Below are 13,817 nucleotides of genomic sequence, written 5' to 3' on the forward strand. Positions count from 1 at the left end.
TACTTGTCCTTCCCAATGGTGCTGCATTGGAGGCTCTTTCAGGGTCAGGGGAATGAGACCCATCATTGTTACTGTTTTTGGCATATCAAGTACGCCATGGGGAGCTTGCCAGGCTCTGCTGTGTGGGGCAGGATACTCTTGGTAGCTTGCTGAGTTCTCCAAGAAGGAGAACTAGACAATAAGAGGTCGCGTAGCCTCGAATGTATGTATATGTGTGTGTATATATATTTGTTGTTGTCTGTTTTGAGGCTGCACTGGCAGTGTTCAGGGTTTGCTCCTGCTTCTGTGCTCGGGGGTCACTGTTGAGGGTACTCATGGGACCATATGGGAACTATATGAGATTGAACCCTAGTTGGCCACATAAAGGTCCGTCCCTCTGTATTTTTAGCCCATAACCTATTAGGCTTTTTAGTTTAGTGACCAAAATTCAATTTCTCAGAGCTCCAGTTGAATTTTTATTTTATTTTAATTTTAGGTACCATGACTTACTAATTTTTTAATTTTAGGTACTATTAAGACAGGATTGGGGCCAGAGCGATAGCACAGCGGGTAGGGCATTTGCCTTGTACGTGGCCGACCCGGGTTCGATCCCCGGCATCCCATATTGTCCCCCAAGCACTACCAGGAGTAATTCCTGAGTGCAAAAGCCAGGAGTAACCCTTGAGCATCGCTGGGTGTGATCCAAAAAGCAAAAAAAAAAAGACAGGATTTAGTGCATTCAGTGTTCCAACACCACACCCTCCACCTCAGTATTCTTCAGTCCACCCAACCCATCCCCTTGCTGTGATGAACTCAGTTCTGTAGACCAGTTCTCAGCTTCTGTTGCTTTTGGCCTTCTGTCATTTTCCTACCGTGCTTTCTTATATACCCATATGTGAGGGAGATCATTTTATATCTTTCCCTGTCTCTCTGATGAACTTCACTTAGCATGATACTCTGTACATCCATCCATGTACAGCAAATGAAATCAATCCTTCCTTCCTTCCTTCCTTCCTTCCTTCCTTCCTTCCTTCCTTCCTTCCTTCCTTCCTTCCTTCCTTCCTTCCTTCCTTCCTCCCTCCCTCCCTCCCTTCCCGCCCTCTTTTTTTTGGAGGAGACAATAGGTGGGTGGGTTTGGGCAACACCAGTGGTGCTCAGGACTTCCTCCTAGCTCTGTGCTTTGGGATCACTGTGGTGCCAGGGTCTGAACCTGGGTCATCCATGTGTGAGGAATGCACACTACCCGCAGTACTATCAGTCTGGGCCCTGATTTCACTTTTCCTTATAGCAACTAGTAGTCTGTGGAGTATATATACCATAGTTTCTTTACCCAATCATCTGTTCTTGGACACTTGGGTTGTTTCCAGGTTATGGCTATTGTGAATAGTGCCACAATGAATACAGGTATTGCTGGGTCATATGGAAGGCTAATTCCCATAGTTTTTTTTTTTAAAAGAGTTCATATTATTTTCCAAAAAAGGTTGAACCAGTCGACATTCCCACCAGCAGTGGATGAGGGTTTCTCCCCCACCACTTTCAGGCCAATACGGATTGTTTTTTTGTTGTTGTTGTTGGTGTGTGCCTGTCTCACTAGTGTGGGGTGATAATTAGTTTTGATTTGCATTTCCCTGATGATAAGTGATATCAAGCATTTTAAAAATATACCTATTGGCCATCTGTGTGGCATCTTTCACAATTTTATTTTAGGTGCCGTGATTTGTACACAGCATTGATAATGGCAGAACGTCATGCATCCAGCATTCCAGCCCCACAGCCACCATCAGAATATCAGCTCCCTCCACTGTTGTCCTGGTGTCCCACACAGCCCCTGTCCGTCTGACTCTCCCCGCACCCTCTCTGCAATTCCATGCTCCCTGTTAAAGACCAGTTCTCAGTTTCTGTTTGTATGCCTTCTTTGGGCTTCTGTTCATCTCTTCTTTCCATTTTCTGATGAGGCTTTTTTTTTTTTTCCTGTTGTGTTATACATGTGCTTTGTAGATCTTGGATATTAACCCTTTGTCAGATGAGTGGTAGGTTGATTTTTAAGTCAGTTCATTGGGGTATTAATTGTACTTATTCTTCGGTCTTTATTTAACATGTAGACAGACTGCTTTGGGTTGGAGTTCCCCTGTTGGTCACACTCCATTCTTCCTGAGTGAGCCTGGGTTTGTAGTCATTATTTGGGAGTCCCGTTAGTCTTCTCGTGAAGTCCTTTTCTTCGAAGGAATTCCTTCTTCAAAATCCATCTGTTGATTGCAGCACCTCAATCCTGACTCTGGGTAGGAATAGGAAGTACCCCCTGCCGGACTTTAGTGCCAGCAGCATCAACTCTTCGGCCTGGGCATTCATGTCCACTCAGGGCTCTATCCTGACTTGGTGATCCCAACCTGAGGTGTCACAGCTTTTTCTCTTGAGGCCAATCTTCCGTTCTGTAATGCTTTACCCAGAGCAGTCAGGTGTGAGAGACTGATCTGCTCCGTAACTTCTCTGTACACTCCTCCCGCCAACCCTCCCCTCCCCCTGCAACGCTGAGTTCTGCCAGCTTTTCCTCCTGCTTTCCTCCATGGAGCTTGGTTCCCACGAGGGCTGCTTTCCTCCACTTGGGTGGTGCACAGGGCCTGGGCTCCTTAAGCAGATCGGCGATGCCTCATGGTTTAGCCCACTGAAGACGTTTCTTACTTGATTGGATTATGGACTTTTTTTTTAGGACTTTGGGGGAAAAGAAACTTGCTCCCAACTGTGCTCAGCAGACTGTCTCCATTCAGTCAGTGGCTATGTCATAGTTATCGCAGAAGAATCTAAATTGAAAATGAGGAACACTTTTTAAAGTCAGCAAAAAATAAAACATAGATGACATCATTGAAGAATGACGGTTTTTGTTTTGAAGAGTAGAAGCAATCACAAATGAAATCTGACAGTTTGAATATATGAGAACTGAAGCTTCAGTGCAATATGGCAGACCATGAATATTTTTACCTGAAACTGGAAAGGCAAATACTTGCTCTGTGTGGTTTCTCCTTTTGTTCTGTTCTTTGGGTACAGAAAGAAAACGTGGGTTCTGAACTCAGTGCCTGTGTGATACGAATAAGCTCCATAGAGTAGCTCTGGCCTTCACAGAGTAGCTCCATAACAGAATTGGGCCAAAGATGTGTGACCGCCTGCTGCTTTGCACTCTGGCATCGCTCCTGGCCATAGGAAGTGTTTGGGATTGAATTCAGGTTGGCCAGATGCATGACAAGCCTCCTACCTGCTGTGCTGTGCTCTGAACCCCAGGGGGAAATGAAAAAGGATTTTTTATTACAACTCCAGTTCACTAATAACTGTTGTTACTCCCTTCGTTTTTCAAAACTGGTTTCATATATTTTTCCATTAAAACATAAATCACCACAATTTTAAATAATCCCCATCCCCTAAAACATTGCCACTGTTTACACTTTGCTATTATTCATAACTTAAAAAAAAATTACTATAGCGTACTATCTCATTTCCAGCCCCAGAGTAATGCTAAGAGTAATGAGAAAGCCTGGGAACAAATACTAAGGAGGAAAAGACAAAAGTTGCTCATAATAACCACCCAAAGAAAACCACAATTCAAATTTGTTGTATATACTTCCTACATTTTTTCATGAATACATGTGCACACTTTTTTCTTTATTAGAATGGTATCAAGTTTTAGTACTGCTTTGTACCTTGGACTTTTCATTTGCAATGTATCATGAATATTTTCTCGTGTTAGTAAATATTCTTGTATATATATTTTTTTTAGTGCAATGTAGGATATGAATATAATTAAGTATGTTTATTTAGCATACTTAACCATCTCCCTACCATTGGACAGTCAAAGTGTTTCTAATTTCATACCATTATAAATGATATCATAGTACCTTTGTCTATACATCTTTCCATGCATCTATGATTATTTCTTTAGGAATAAATTCCTAGAAGTGGAATAGCTGGGTCAAAGGGTATGTACATTTTAATGATTTTGATACATAAAAATGTCAAATTATAAGCTAATCACTTGTTATATGCTGTCTTGTATTGCTAATTGTTTTACGTGTCTGTCTTGTCTCTCTAATTAGAATTTAAGCTTCTTGAGGGCAAGGGAAGTGTTTTATACATCTTATGTATCCTTTGACAGTGTGGTTTACAATGTTGAACTTATGAGTCATCAATAAATACTGTATTGATTTAAAGCTGTGTTTCTCTATATGTTTATGGATGCCATAAACCTGTAAATTTTAAAAGTATATATGATATCCATAGTTTTGCAAATAACTATTTTTCCAAGAAAAAGTAAACCCAGCAACCATTTTTACACCAAATCTCATGAAGTAAAGAAAACTGACAGATCACGTTGTTATTAAAAGTTCTGAATCTTTGAGAAAAGGAAAGGTCTTTACATGGAATGCATAAGCATTTGAAAAGCGCATTGCCTCGTCCACATTTTTTATTTTGTGTTAGCCTTGCAAGAATCTGCAACATTTGGAAACTAGTGATTTAATTAAGACTTGGAGAAGGAAAAGATGAGTTCTTCTGTAGGATAAAGAGTTCTCCCCCTTGTCCAAGAGTCTGTCTTAAGTCTGCGTGTGCTGATTATGCCATTTCATTGCCCAGAGTTTTTAGCTCTGTGCACAATTACTACATGAAGCCAACCAGACTTTGCTGATAAATATTTCAATATATTTCCCATGGCCAGAGCAAAAAGATGAGAAGCAGGGACCGAGTAGGTGGCGGGGAGAGAAGGCAGCTCTAGTGGTGGAACCTCAAAGATCATTTCCTGCCTCTCATATTATTGTCATTTAATTTTCCTTTATTATTGACAATATTATTGTCATTTAATTTTCCTTTAGCATTTTAAATGTAAGATTAAGAGGATAAAATTCCCTGCAAGTGTTTTTGGAACCCCCTCTTAACAGTAGTTGCTTCACCATAGTGCAACGATTTACCAAGATTTCTGAAGTCTTCAGCACAGGAGCTCATAAGGGTATCAACCCTTTGGAACCCTGAGCCAGCGTGTGCTCCTGACAGAGCAGGTGCCTAAAAACTCACCCTTGGGTCCCTAAGGGTTGTTGTGAGAATCAAAGGAGGTAATATGTGTGTGAAAGCTCTTTGGAAACTTTAAATGCATTCCAATGTTAATTGTTTTTATGGCCAACAAGAGCTATCTTTGGGAGTTACGGAAACTTTTAGAAGAGACAAAATTTAAATTGTCCATTTAACATTTCTATGTGAAATATGGCATTTCTCTTACATGCTAGAAGCGAGGATTTTCTTATTCTTTTTTTCTTAAAGCAAAGCAGTTTTATTTAAAAAAATGAAGAGGATTTTGTGAAGTGGGAGAAAGAGAGGTACATATTCAAAAGAGGACATGGCTTCTCCAAGGGACAAAGCCAAGACAGCAAGTTTTAATTGGGGTTAATGTGGAGCTGATGCCTTCCTGGGAAGGGAGACAAATCTCCTTCCATCTGCCAAGATGTTAAATGCTTGTTTTATTTGGTTGAAATGAGCTACTGTAACATTTCCATTGTAGCAAAATTCATTTGTTTCATTTTTAGAAAATGGTGCCATTGACTTTATCCTCTTTAATCATATAATTGACCAAAGAATTATACCAAACCCAGAAGACAACAGGAGCCCAACTTGTGCTGAATTGGTTATAGTCAGAGTTTCTATTTTGGCTTCAACCGACTCTGAAAAAAAGAGAAAAAGTCAGTTTCTGTTCTTTTCATAAAACTGGTGAATTTTTGCCACAAGATGGCATTGGTGATTATTGAATGCACATCTGTTTGAACCAGAATTCCAGAAATGATGCGCATAATTGTCTGTGTTCTTTTGGAGATAATTGTTGAAAACTTCATCGCTGCTTATATACTAATTTAATTTTGTTTTGACTTCCAAAACAGGGTTAAATGCTACTTTGCATCACTTCTTTCTGTATTCAAGTATTGTTTTGTTTCCTGTTTTTCTGTCTTTATAACTGCAGTAACTATGTATTATTTGCCATGTGTTGTATGTGTCTGACTTATTGCTGATAATTGTGGTAACAGGTAAGAAGAAAATACGATGGGACCCAGTTAGGAGGCGCTTCATTCAGTCCTGTCCCATCATAAGGATCCCTAACAGGTTTTTGAGAGGTGGGTGATAACTAGCAAGAGATCTGTGCTTCATTTGGGTTTAAGGGAACTTTGAATGAATTTTCTAAACTCAAAGCTCTGGTTTTTAAAAATCATCTAAACAGCTAAAATTAGAGTAACAAAGATCAAGAACTTAATTTTAACTATGTTTCATATTGATAACTATTGGAATTGTAATTATTTTAGGGAGTTACACTTAGAGTGTGTTCAGTGGTAAAGATAAATCATCTCACTGGTATCTGTATTACGTTGTGACCAGATTACTAAAATTCTTGAGGGGATAGAGGCATCCAAAAAAAGAGAAAGGAAGAAAAGAACTTTGGATAATTCATAAAATATGCACATGGGAAATAATTTTTTAAATATGATCAGTAAATCTCATTTTAAATTTAAATAAAATAATAAAGGGGAATATAACAAATAGGTAATATCATGGATATATAAAGAGCCATCAGTAGTCTTAAAGCAATGCCCTCTATAAAAATATGTAAAAGAACATAACTAGTTTATTAATAGAAAAAGTCAACAAATAAACATTTTCACTGTTATAAATATGACAATTTAAATAAGATATTTGTTACCTGTGAGGTTCATAAAAACTAAGACTTTGGCATTGTTGGCAAGGACGTAGGAAAGTGAAGTTTGCATAGTGAAGGTAGTGTGGATTTTACACTGCTCTCTGGACTCAGCATGGCAGTATGGATCAGAAGCCTTTCAAATGTTCACATCCTTAGGCCTAGTGATTCTCAATTTTTTAGTTTGTTTTTGGAGCCACACCTGGCAGTGCTCAGGGCTTATTTACTCTTGGCTCTACATTCACGGATCACTCCTGGTGGGGCTTGGGGGACCAAATGGGGTACTGGGAATCAAACCCAGGTCGGCTATGTGCAAGGCAAATGCCCTATCCACCATGCTATCCCTCTGGCCCTGATTCTTCCCTTTTTAGAGATGTTGCATTCCTTGGGCTTTTCCCTCCCCTGACCCGCCCCATAAAAACTTAGTCCGTATTGAGAAAAGGGTTGTAACTTTGGGGTTTGTTTTGTTTTGTTTGTTTTTGGGCTACTCAGGGGTTCACTCCTGGCTCTGTACTCAGGGATCACTCCTGGTGGTGCTCAGGGGACCGTTAGGAGTTCCAGGGATTGAACCTGGGTTGGCCATGTGCAAGATAAGCAATCTACCTTCTGTACTATCATTGCAGCTCCAATGATTGTAACTTTGCTTACACTATTTTTTTTTAGATAAAAACAAATTGTCATACAAGCATGCTTCATGGTGTCATTTCAGTCTTATTATTTGTAAAGCAGTGTATCTAACATTGACAGAGAAGATTATTCGAAAACAAAAACCTAAAATCGAAAACCTAGGGGGCAAATCCTGCAGCTGCTCTAGATGGTGATCTGGTGTCCCACCTATTTCCAGCAGCCAAACTACAGAGCATGAAACGAGTAACACGAAGCCTGAGTGGGTTAAGATAAATTACTGAGTTGGCACATCACATAGCTGAGTTAAACATTGATACAAATAGAGAAGTGATTTCAGTGCTTTCTTTGGAGGAAAGATGTGTACATCTGTCTAATTTGATACCAGGTTTTCTTTTTCTATTTATAAATTCGAACACTAAGTTATTCATTAGCACCAAGAAAGCCAAGTTGGTTTGGCTAAAATGAAATAATTAAGAAATCTTTTAGGAAAAAAAAAAAAAGAAATCTTTTAGGGGGCTGGAGCGATAGCACAGCGGGTAGGGCGTTTGCCTTGCACGAGGCTGACCTGGGTTCGATCCCCGGCATCCCATATGGTCCCACAAGCACCGCCAGGAGTAATTCCTGAGTGCAAAGCCAGGAATAACCCCTGAGCATCGCTGGGTGTGACCAAAAAAGCAAAAAAAAAAAAAAAATTAAAAAAAAAGAAATCTTTTAGTTTATAGACTTTAGACTAATAACCATTATTAACAAATACAAACACCACCATCCCCCAGTCTCCCAAACAAAGGTAATAATGTATCCGGATGGTGGGATTTTGTTTTCATGTGGATGGTTTTGGATTTTCCTTCTTTCAGTTGTGGAAAGAGTGTAGCCCAGGTAAATCTGATACCACTGAGTACTGTAGAAGCCCTCAGAGCCTGAGTGGCTGAGAATGAAGGTATCTCACTGTGCTGGGGGGATGGGTCATGCTGTATCACAGTGCCCACGGGGCCAGGTCTCGGTGCTCTCCTGCCCTGCCCTGTCTGCAGGGTTTGAGGCTGTTGACTGCTTGCATTCTCTTACATTTTTCTCTTCCTTTGGGTTTCTTACCTGTACAGCCCTAGATGTTTTCTTCCTATCTCCTTGATTGTTCATTCTGTTTGCCTTCACTAGCTTCTTTCTTTCTTCCTACCCACTCAAGGGGCATTGTTCTAGTGCTCTGTCTTTCTCTCCATGTTCACCTTTGATTACCTCACGAGCTTCCACAGACTTAAGTACCTTCATTCGTTAATTGTTCTGTTCATTCTTTCGTCTTTTCAGTAGTTCTTGACTGCTCCTTTGTAGCACGTGCTGTGCAAGCTTGGATGATCTGGAGATGAGAGAATTAAGTCAACAGTTACCGACTGATTTGAGTTTAAATTTTTCGGTGGCAAGTGCCCTGAGAGGTGTTATGGCCTGGGTGTATGCAGAAGAGGTGTGTTACTCGGGAGGGAGAGAGGAGGCCATGAGACTGGCTTTTCAGAAGGGAAAAGACTACGCAGGTGTTGGTGGGAGGGTTGGGGCATCTTAAACGGGGGGACCAAGCAATGAAACAGGGCGTGGTGCTTGCAGAAAATGTAGGAAGTTCAGCATGGTGTGAACAGGGTGGAGGAAGCTAGGGGCCCAGAGGAGTCCTGTGTCCCATGCAGGGGGAGTTTTCAGGACAACTTTTTGTTTTTATATTTGCTGGTACTGTGGGTAGAACCTAGAACAAGTATATGCTGTACCACTGAGCTGTATTGCTAGCTAAAGGATGAGTTTTGTTTTTTCAACTAGGTAAGAGTTTTTATTGAAAGCCCACTTACAAATTTATTTTCATTATCAAGGTGAGAAATGGAAGGGCTGGGACAAAGGAAGTAGTAGTCTGTATAAAGTAGATAACTGATTTGAAATATGAAGAAGTGGAATTACATCGATTGAAGGAGAGGAAGGAAAAGTCAAGAAAGGCCCCGGCTTTCTGCTTGAACCTTTATTTCTAAAAAATTTTTTATTAGTGTATTTTTTATTATCAGGAGTGTACAGGTGAACAGAGGGGACAGATTTGACAGAAAAGATGATAAATTTAGTTGAATGTCTTCAAACCAATAGCATATCCTTAAACACCTGGTCCAAGTTTTATTTCCAGGCTTCTCCCTGGGAAGCCCATTTGCTTGTTTTGTGCCAAGGCCCCAGCACACTGGTGGAGAGTGCTGGATGCTGCCCTCAGCTGTCTGAGGACAGGGTCGGAGGCTCTCCTGTCTCCTGCCCAGTTGGAAGGACAGTGCATGTTGGAGGTTTGCCATATGTGTCTGCTTTAGGAAGAGGATGGGGCTAAGCACATGGTTGTTCCCATCTTCTCGGAGAGTGCTAGCCGACTCATTGGCTGCAAAGAACATGGAAATGCCATTGCTCGGTGTTAGTTTGGTGTTAGAAAGCAGCTGCACAACACAGGATGTGGATTGGATTCCCAGAATGGAGAACTTCATTTGGGGAGTCCAGTTCTTGACCTGGATTGATTTTGATCAGTTTCCCAGGGCTTGCTTTCTGTCACTGGATTCCTTCCTTATATCCTGAATATTTTCTAAAAAACTGAAAATGCTGGTATAGTAAAGGCCACAGCTTTTTATAACAGAACGGTGGCCAGAACGCACCCACTTACCTTCCCATTTTTAGCTCTAAAATGGGCACGATAAGAAAAAATAATAATCATGTTAAACAGCAGAAAAAAAAGAGATTTAGAAGCTAGATCATCTGTCTGAATCCAGTCGCTGCTATTTACCATCATGTATAACTCTGGACAAGTTCCTTATTATTTGAGGGTTGGGACAGTTGGGCCACACCTGTCATTGCTCAGAGGTTATTGCTGACTCTGCTCAGGGCATACTCCTGGCAGTACCCTGGGGGTCATAGGTGGTGCTGGGGACTGAACCAGGAACACCCAGATTTCTTACTCTTTTTGTTTGCTTTTGGGTCACACCTAGTATTCAGGACCTACTCCTGGCTCTGTCCTCAGTGATCACTGCGGGTGGGGCTCAGGGGACCATTTGGGGTGCTAGGGATCAAACCTGGGTTGGCTGCATTCCAGGCAAGTACCCTCCCTACTGTACAGTTCTCCGGCCCTGAGAAATGTTTTATATTTAGCCTATGTTACATTCATGTTAACTGCTAGAATTGTTATGGAAGTAGAACATTTGAGACATTTTTGTAACAGCAACTAGAATTATATGGATTGAGAACAGACTAAAACTTAGTCCGGAATAGTAGGTGCTACTGCTGTGTGCTGGAAGTTCAGATTGCTTAGTAAGCTTGGGGTCAGCAAGTGGAGGAGGAAGGAGCAGATCGGGGGGCAATTCAGGTCAAGTGAGGGACTGCCAGGTCTAAAATAGCCCTTTGCCCTGCTCCTTATCTCCCACCCATCGTGTAACAACCTCTGGCCACAGCGATGCTTCTGAGGTTAAAGCTCTGAGAACACTTCTTCACGCAAAATAGGGTATTTGCTTTGGGAAGGGTTAAGCACGCAGCACTCTCGTGCACTGGGTTTGGTGAGGGTGCTCAGGCACAAGGCAGAACCTGGGGTACCAGATCTTCACATTAGAATGGGGGCGTGGGCTGGGGAGAAAAAGGGAGCTTCATCAAGGATTGAGACACACTAAAAGCCTGTACCATCAAAATACGCCCTTCCCTGTTTTAGCTGTCGAAAAGCAAAACCACGTCCCTTCTCTTGACTGCTAAGGGGAAACTTGTCTGCCATTCATTGTACCACTTAGCTGCAGAGAACCCCTGATCGACATATCTGCAGATGGGGAAATAGAACACTGAGATTGCTGGGAAAATTCATATGTTTTTACAGTGACTAATCAGCTCACCCTTTGTTTATTACCATGAATAGGGACTAGGGAAACTATTTGAAAGAGAATGACTAAGAATAAATAAAATAACTGACTATGATGGAAATGGTTAACAAAGCAGGCTAGCAATCACCACTGGAAGTTTCCCCGTCAAATAACTCACCCATAAAGTTAAAAACTAAGTGCTTTTGAGGAAAAGAAATTACCAAACAATTATGTAGCTAAATTGTCACCTTGATGGTGGAAATAAAAATGCAGGTGGGAAGTTAAATAATAGACCTAAGATCAATTTTGGGCGTTTGTCTTTTGTAGGGAAAACCATACCTGGTAGTTCTCAGGGCTCTGTGCTCCGGGGTCATTCCTGGTGGTGCTTTGGGAACCATATGTGGTGCCAAGTATCAACTGGATTTGGCCCTATGCAGGGGCAAGCACCGTAACCCCACTGTAGTACCCCTCCGCCCATGCAAGGGCAATTTTTATGAAACTGCTTAGGATTTCAGTAATAGAAAGCAGATAACAGAGAAATTTAAGACTAAGAATATGATGTGTTGAATGTTTCTCCTGTAATATAGCTTGCTAGGAGACATGTACCTTCAGTGTTCTGGGAGAAAATTATTTTGAATACAGAACTCTGTACCCATCTTTATTAATGCTTAGGTGGGTCAAAATAAAGAACATTTCTAGAAGTTGATGACAGCCATTCCTTTTGCCATTTGGAGAAAATTGCTTGAAGAGGTATTCCTAGTAAAAAGGAAGGAAGGAAGGATGGAGAAAGGAAGGAAATTCAAGAAAGTAAGTGTGAACTCAGTAAGCATTTGATTGCAAAGAAACTAGTAAAGCCAGTTGTTTTTCTAAATGCTCTGAAGGCTATTATGTTAGAAAAATATTTCTAAGATATAGAAGAGTAGTATTCAGGGCTGGGGTGAAAAAAGAAAGAAGAGTAGTATTCATGTATGTCTATATTTATGTATCTATTCATACTGTAACATTCCAGATGACATGCAAATTGAGGATAGGGAAAATTCAAACTGCTAAACGTTTTATTTTTGCTGTAGAATTTTTTCCTTTGGTTTTTGGGCAACACCCAGCTGTACTCAGGGCTCACTCCTGACTCTGTGTTCAGGGATCAATACTGGTGGACTTGGGGGATCATGTGGGGTGCCACCTGGATCAGCCATTGCTAGACAAGTACCTTACTCACTGTACTATTTCTTAGGCACACTTGCTTTAGAATATATGAGTATAATAAATGCTTGTCAAAAGAATTTATAAATGTGGAAATAAATACAGTGTGAAAAGTAAAGATTTTTTTTTTTTATCTCAAGGATATATAGTAGTTTTGTTACAAGCCACTATGAAGAAGAAAGGCATCTCAGTGGAAGAAATATATAAAAGACCTGAGCAGGCCTTTTCCGAAGGGAAATTTTCAGTTAGCTAATAAACATTAAAAGGTGCTCAGTCTCATTAATAATGAAAGAAATGTTAACCATAGTGAGGTCAGTTTATATACCCACAGGAATTGCCACATTAAAAAGACTAACAATACTATTTTGTAAATATCCAGTAAAGAAAAATTTTATTTAATTAATGACTTCAAAATTTTATTGCTCGATTTATAGACCACAAAATGTGGGCCCCTTGATCCCTGGCAACCCATATGGTCCCTGAGCACCACCAGGAGTAATTTCTGAGTGCAGAGCCCAGAGTAAGCCCTGAACACTGCCAGGTGTGGCCCATAAACAAAACAAGCAAACAGACAAACAAAAAGTAGACCCCTGTACAACTGAAATCATGTATAAAAATGATCCTAGCAATGTGAAGGTAATCCCTGGTTTGAAACCACCCAGATGTGCACTCATATAATATAGACTGGGGAAATCAAATGTGGCATTTATTCACATGAAGAAATACTGTTTGGTTGTGAACATAAGCAAATCACTTCTTCCCCTGATAATGTGGGTGCATCTTAGAAACATCTTTTTTGGTTTTTTGGGTCACACCTGGCGGTGCGTGAGGCTTACTCCTGGCTCAGCAGTTAGGAATTACTCCTTTTAGTGCTTGGGGAACCATATAGGATGCTGGGGATCGACCTGGATTGGCCATGTGCAAGGCAAGTGCACTGCCTGCTGTATTGTCGCTCTGGCCCGATTTGTTATTGTTCACAGTGGAAGAGTGTAAATAAAGAAAATGGCTGGGGAGATCACTCAGAGGGCTGGAGCACATTGCATATGGGAACCCTGGGTTGGATCTCTGGCCCTCCCTGTCTTGTCAGCACAGAGCCAGTACCAAGCACCATCGCAGTGACCCCAAAAACAAACGGGTGAGAGAGATCGTGTACAGCAGGTAAGATGCATGCCTTGCGTGCACCAATCCCAGTTCAACCCCTGGCAATGAACATGCTCGACTGAGCACCACCAGGAGTGACTCCTGAGCACCCTGGATGTTGCCCCAGCCCCTCAGTAAAGAAAAACCAACACACAGTTTTCATGTCTTTGCATCTCTTATAATTTCCCCCATCCTACACTTACTGTTTTGTAGTTGTTGTTGTTGTTGTTCTTGGGCCACACCAGTGGTGCTCAGGGCTTACTCCTGTCTCTGCACTCAGGGGTTACTCCTGGCGGCCTTGGGGGACCATATGTGGTGCTGGGGATCCA

At 41.2% G+C, this 13,817-nt stretch overlaps 1 protein-coding gene across 2 annotated transcripts in view; it reads left to right on the forward strand.

The window, feature by feature from the left end:
* The window catches only part of KLHDC10 (kelch domain containing 10), a 69,345-nt gene that overhangs the window by 28,411 nt on the left and 27,117 nt on the right, over positions 1–13,817 (forward strand). The window contains exon 2 of one of the 2 annotated variants that reach the window (XM_004608264.2): positions 6,030–6,116. The exons of the other annotated variant lie outside the window; for it this stretch is intronic. Coding sequence (XP_004608321.1) covers positions 6,030–6,116 — 87 coding nt within the window. The remainder of the gene's footprint in view (positions 1–6,029; positions 6,117–13,817) is intronic. 2 annotated transcript variants of the gene reach the window in all.

The sequence above is a fragment of the Sorex araneus genome, chromosome 1 (assembly GCF_027595985.1).
Source record: "Sorex araneus isolate mSorAra2 chromosome 1, mSorAra2.pri, whole genome shotgun sequence".
Taxonomy (NCBI): Eukaryota; Metazoa; Chordata; class Mammalia; order Eulipotyphla; family Soricidae; genus Sorex; species Sorex araneus.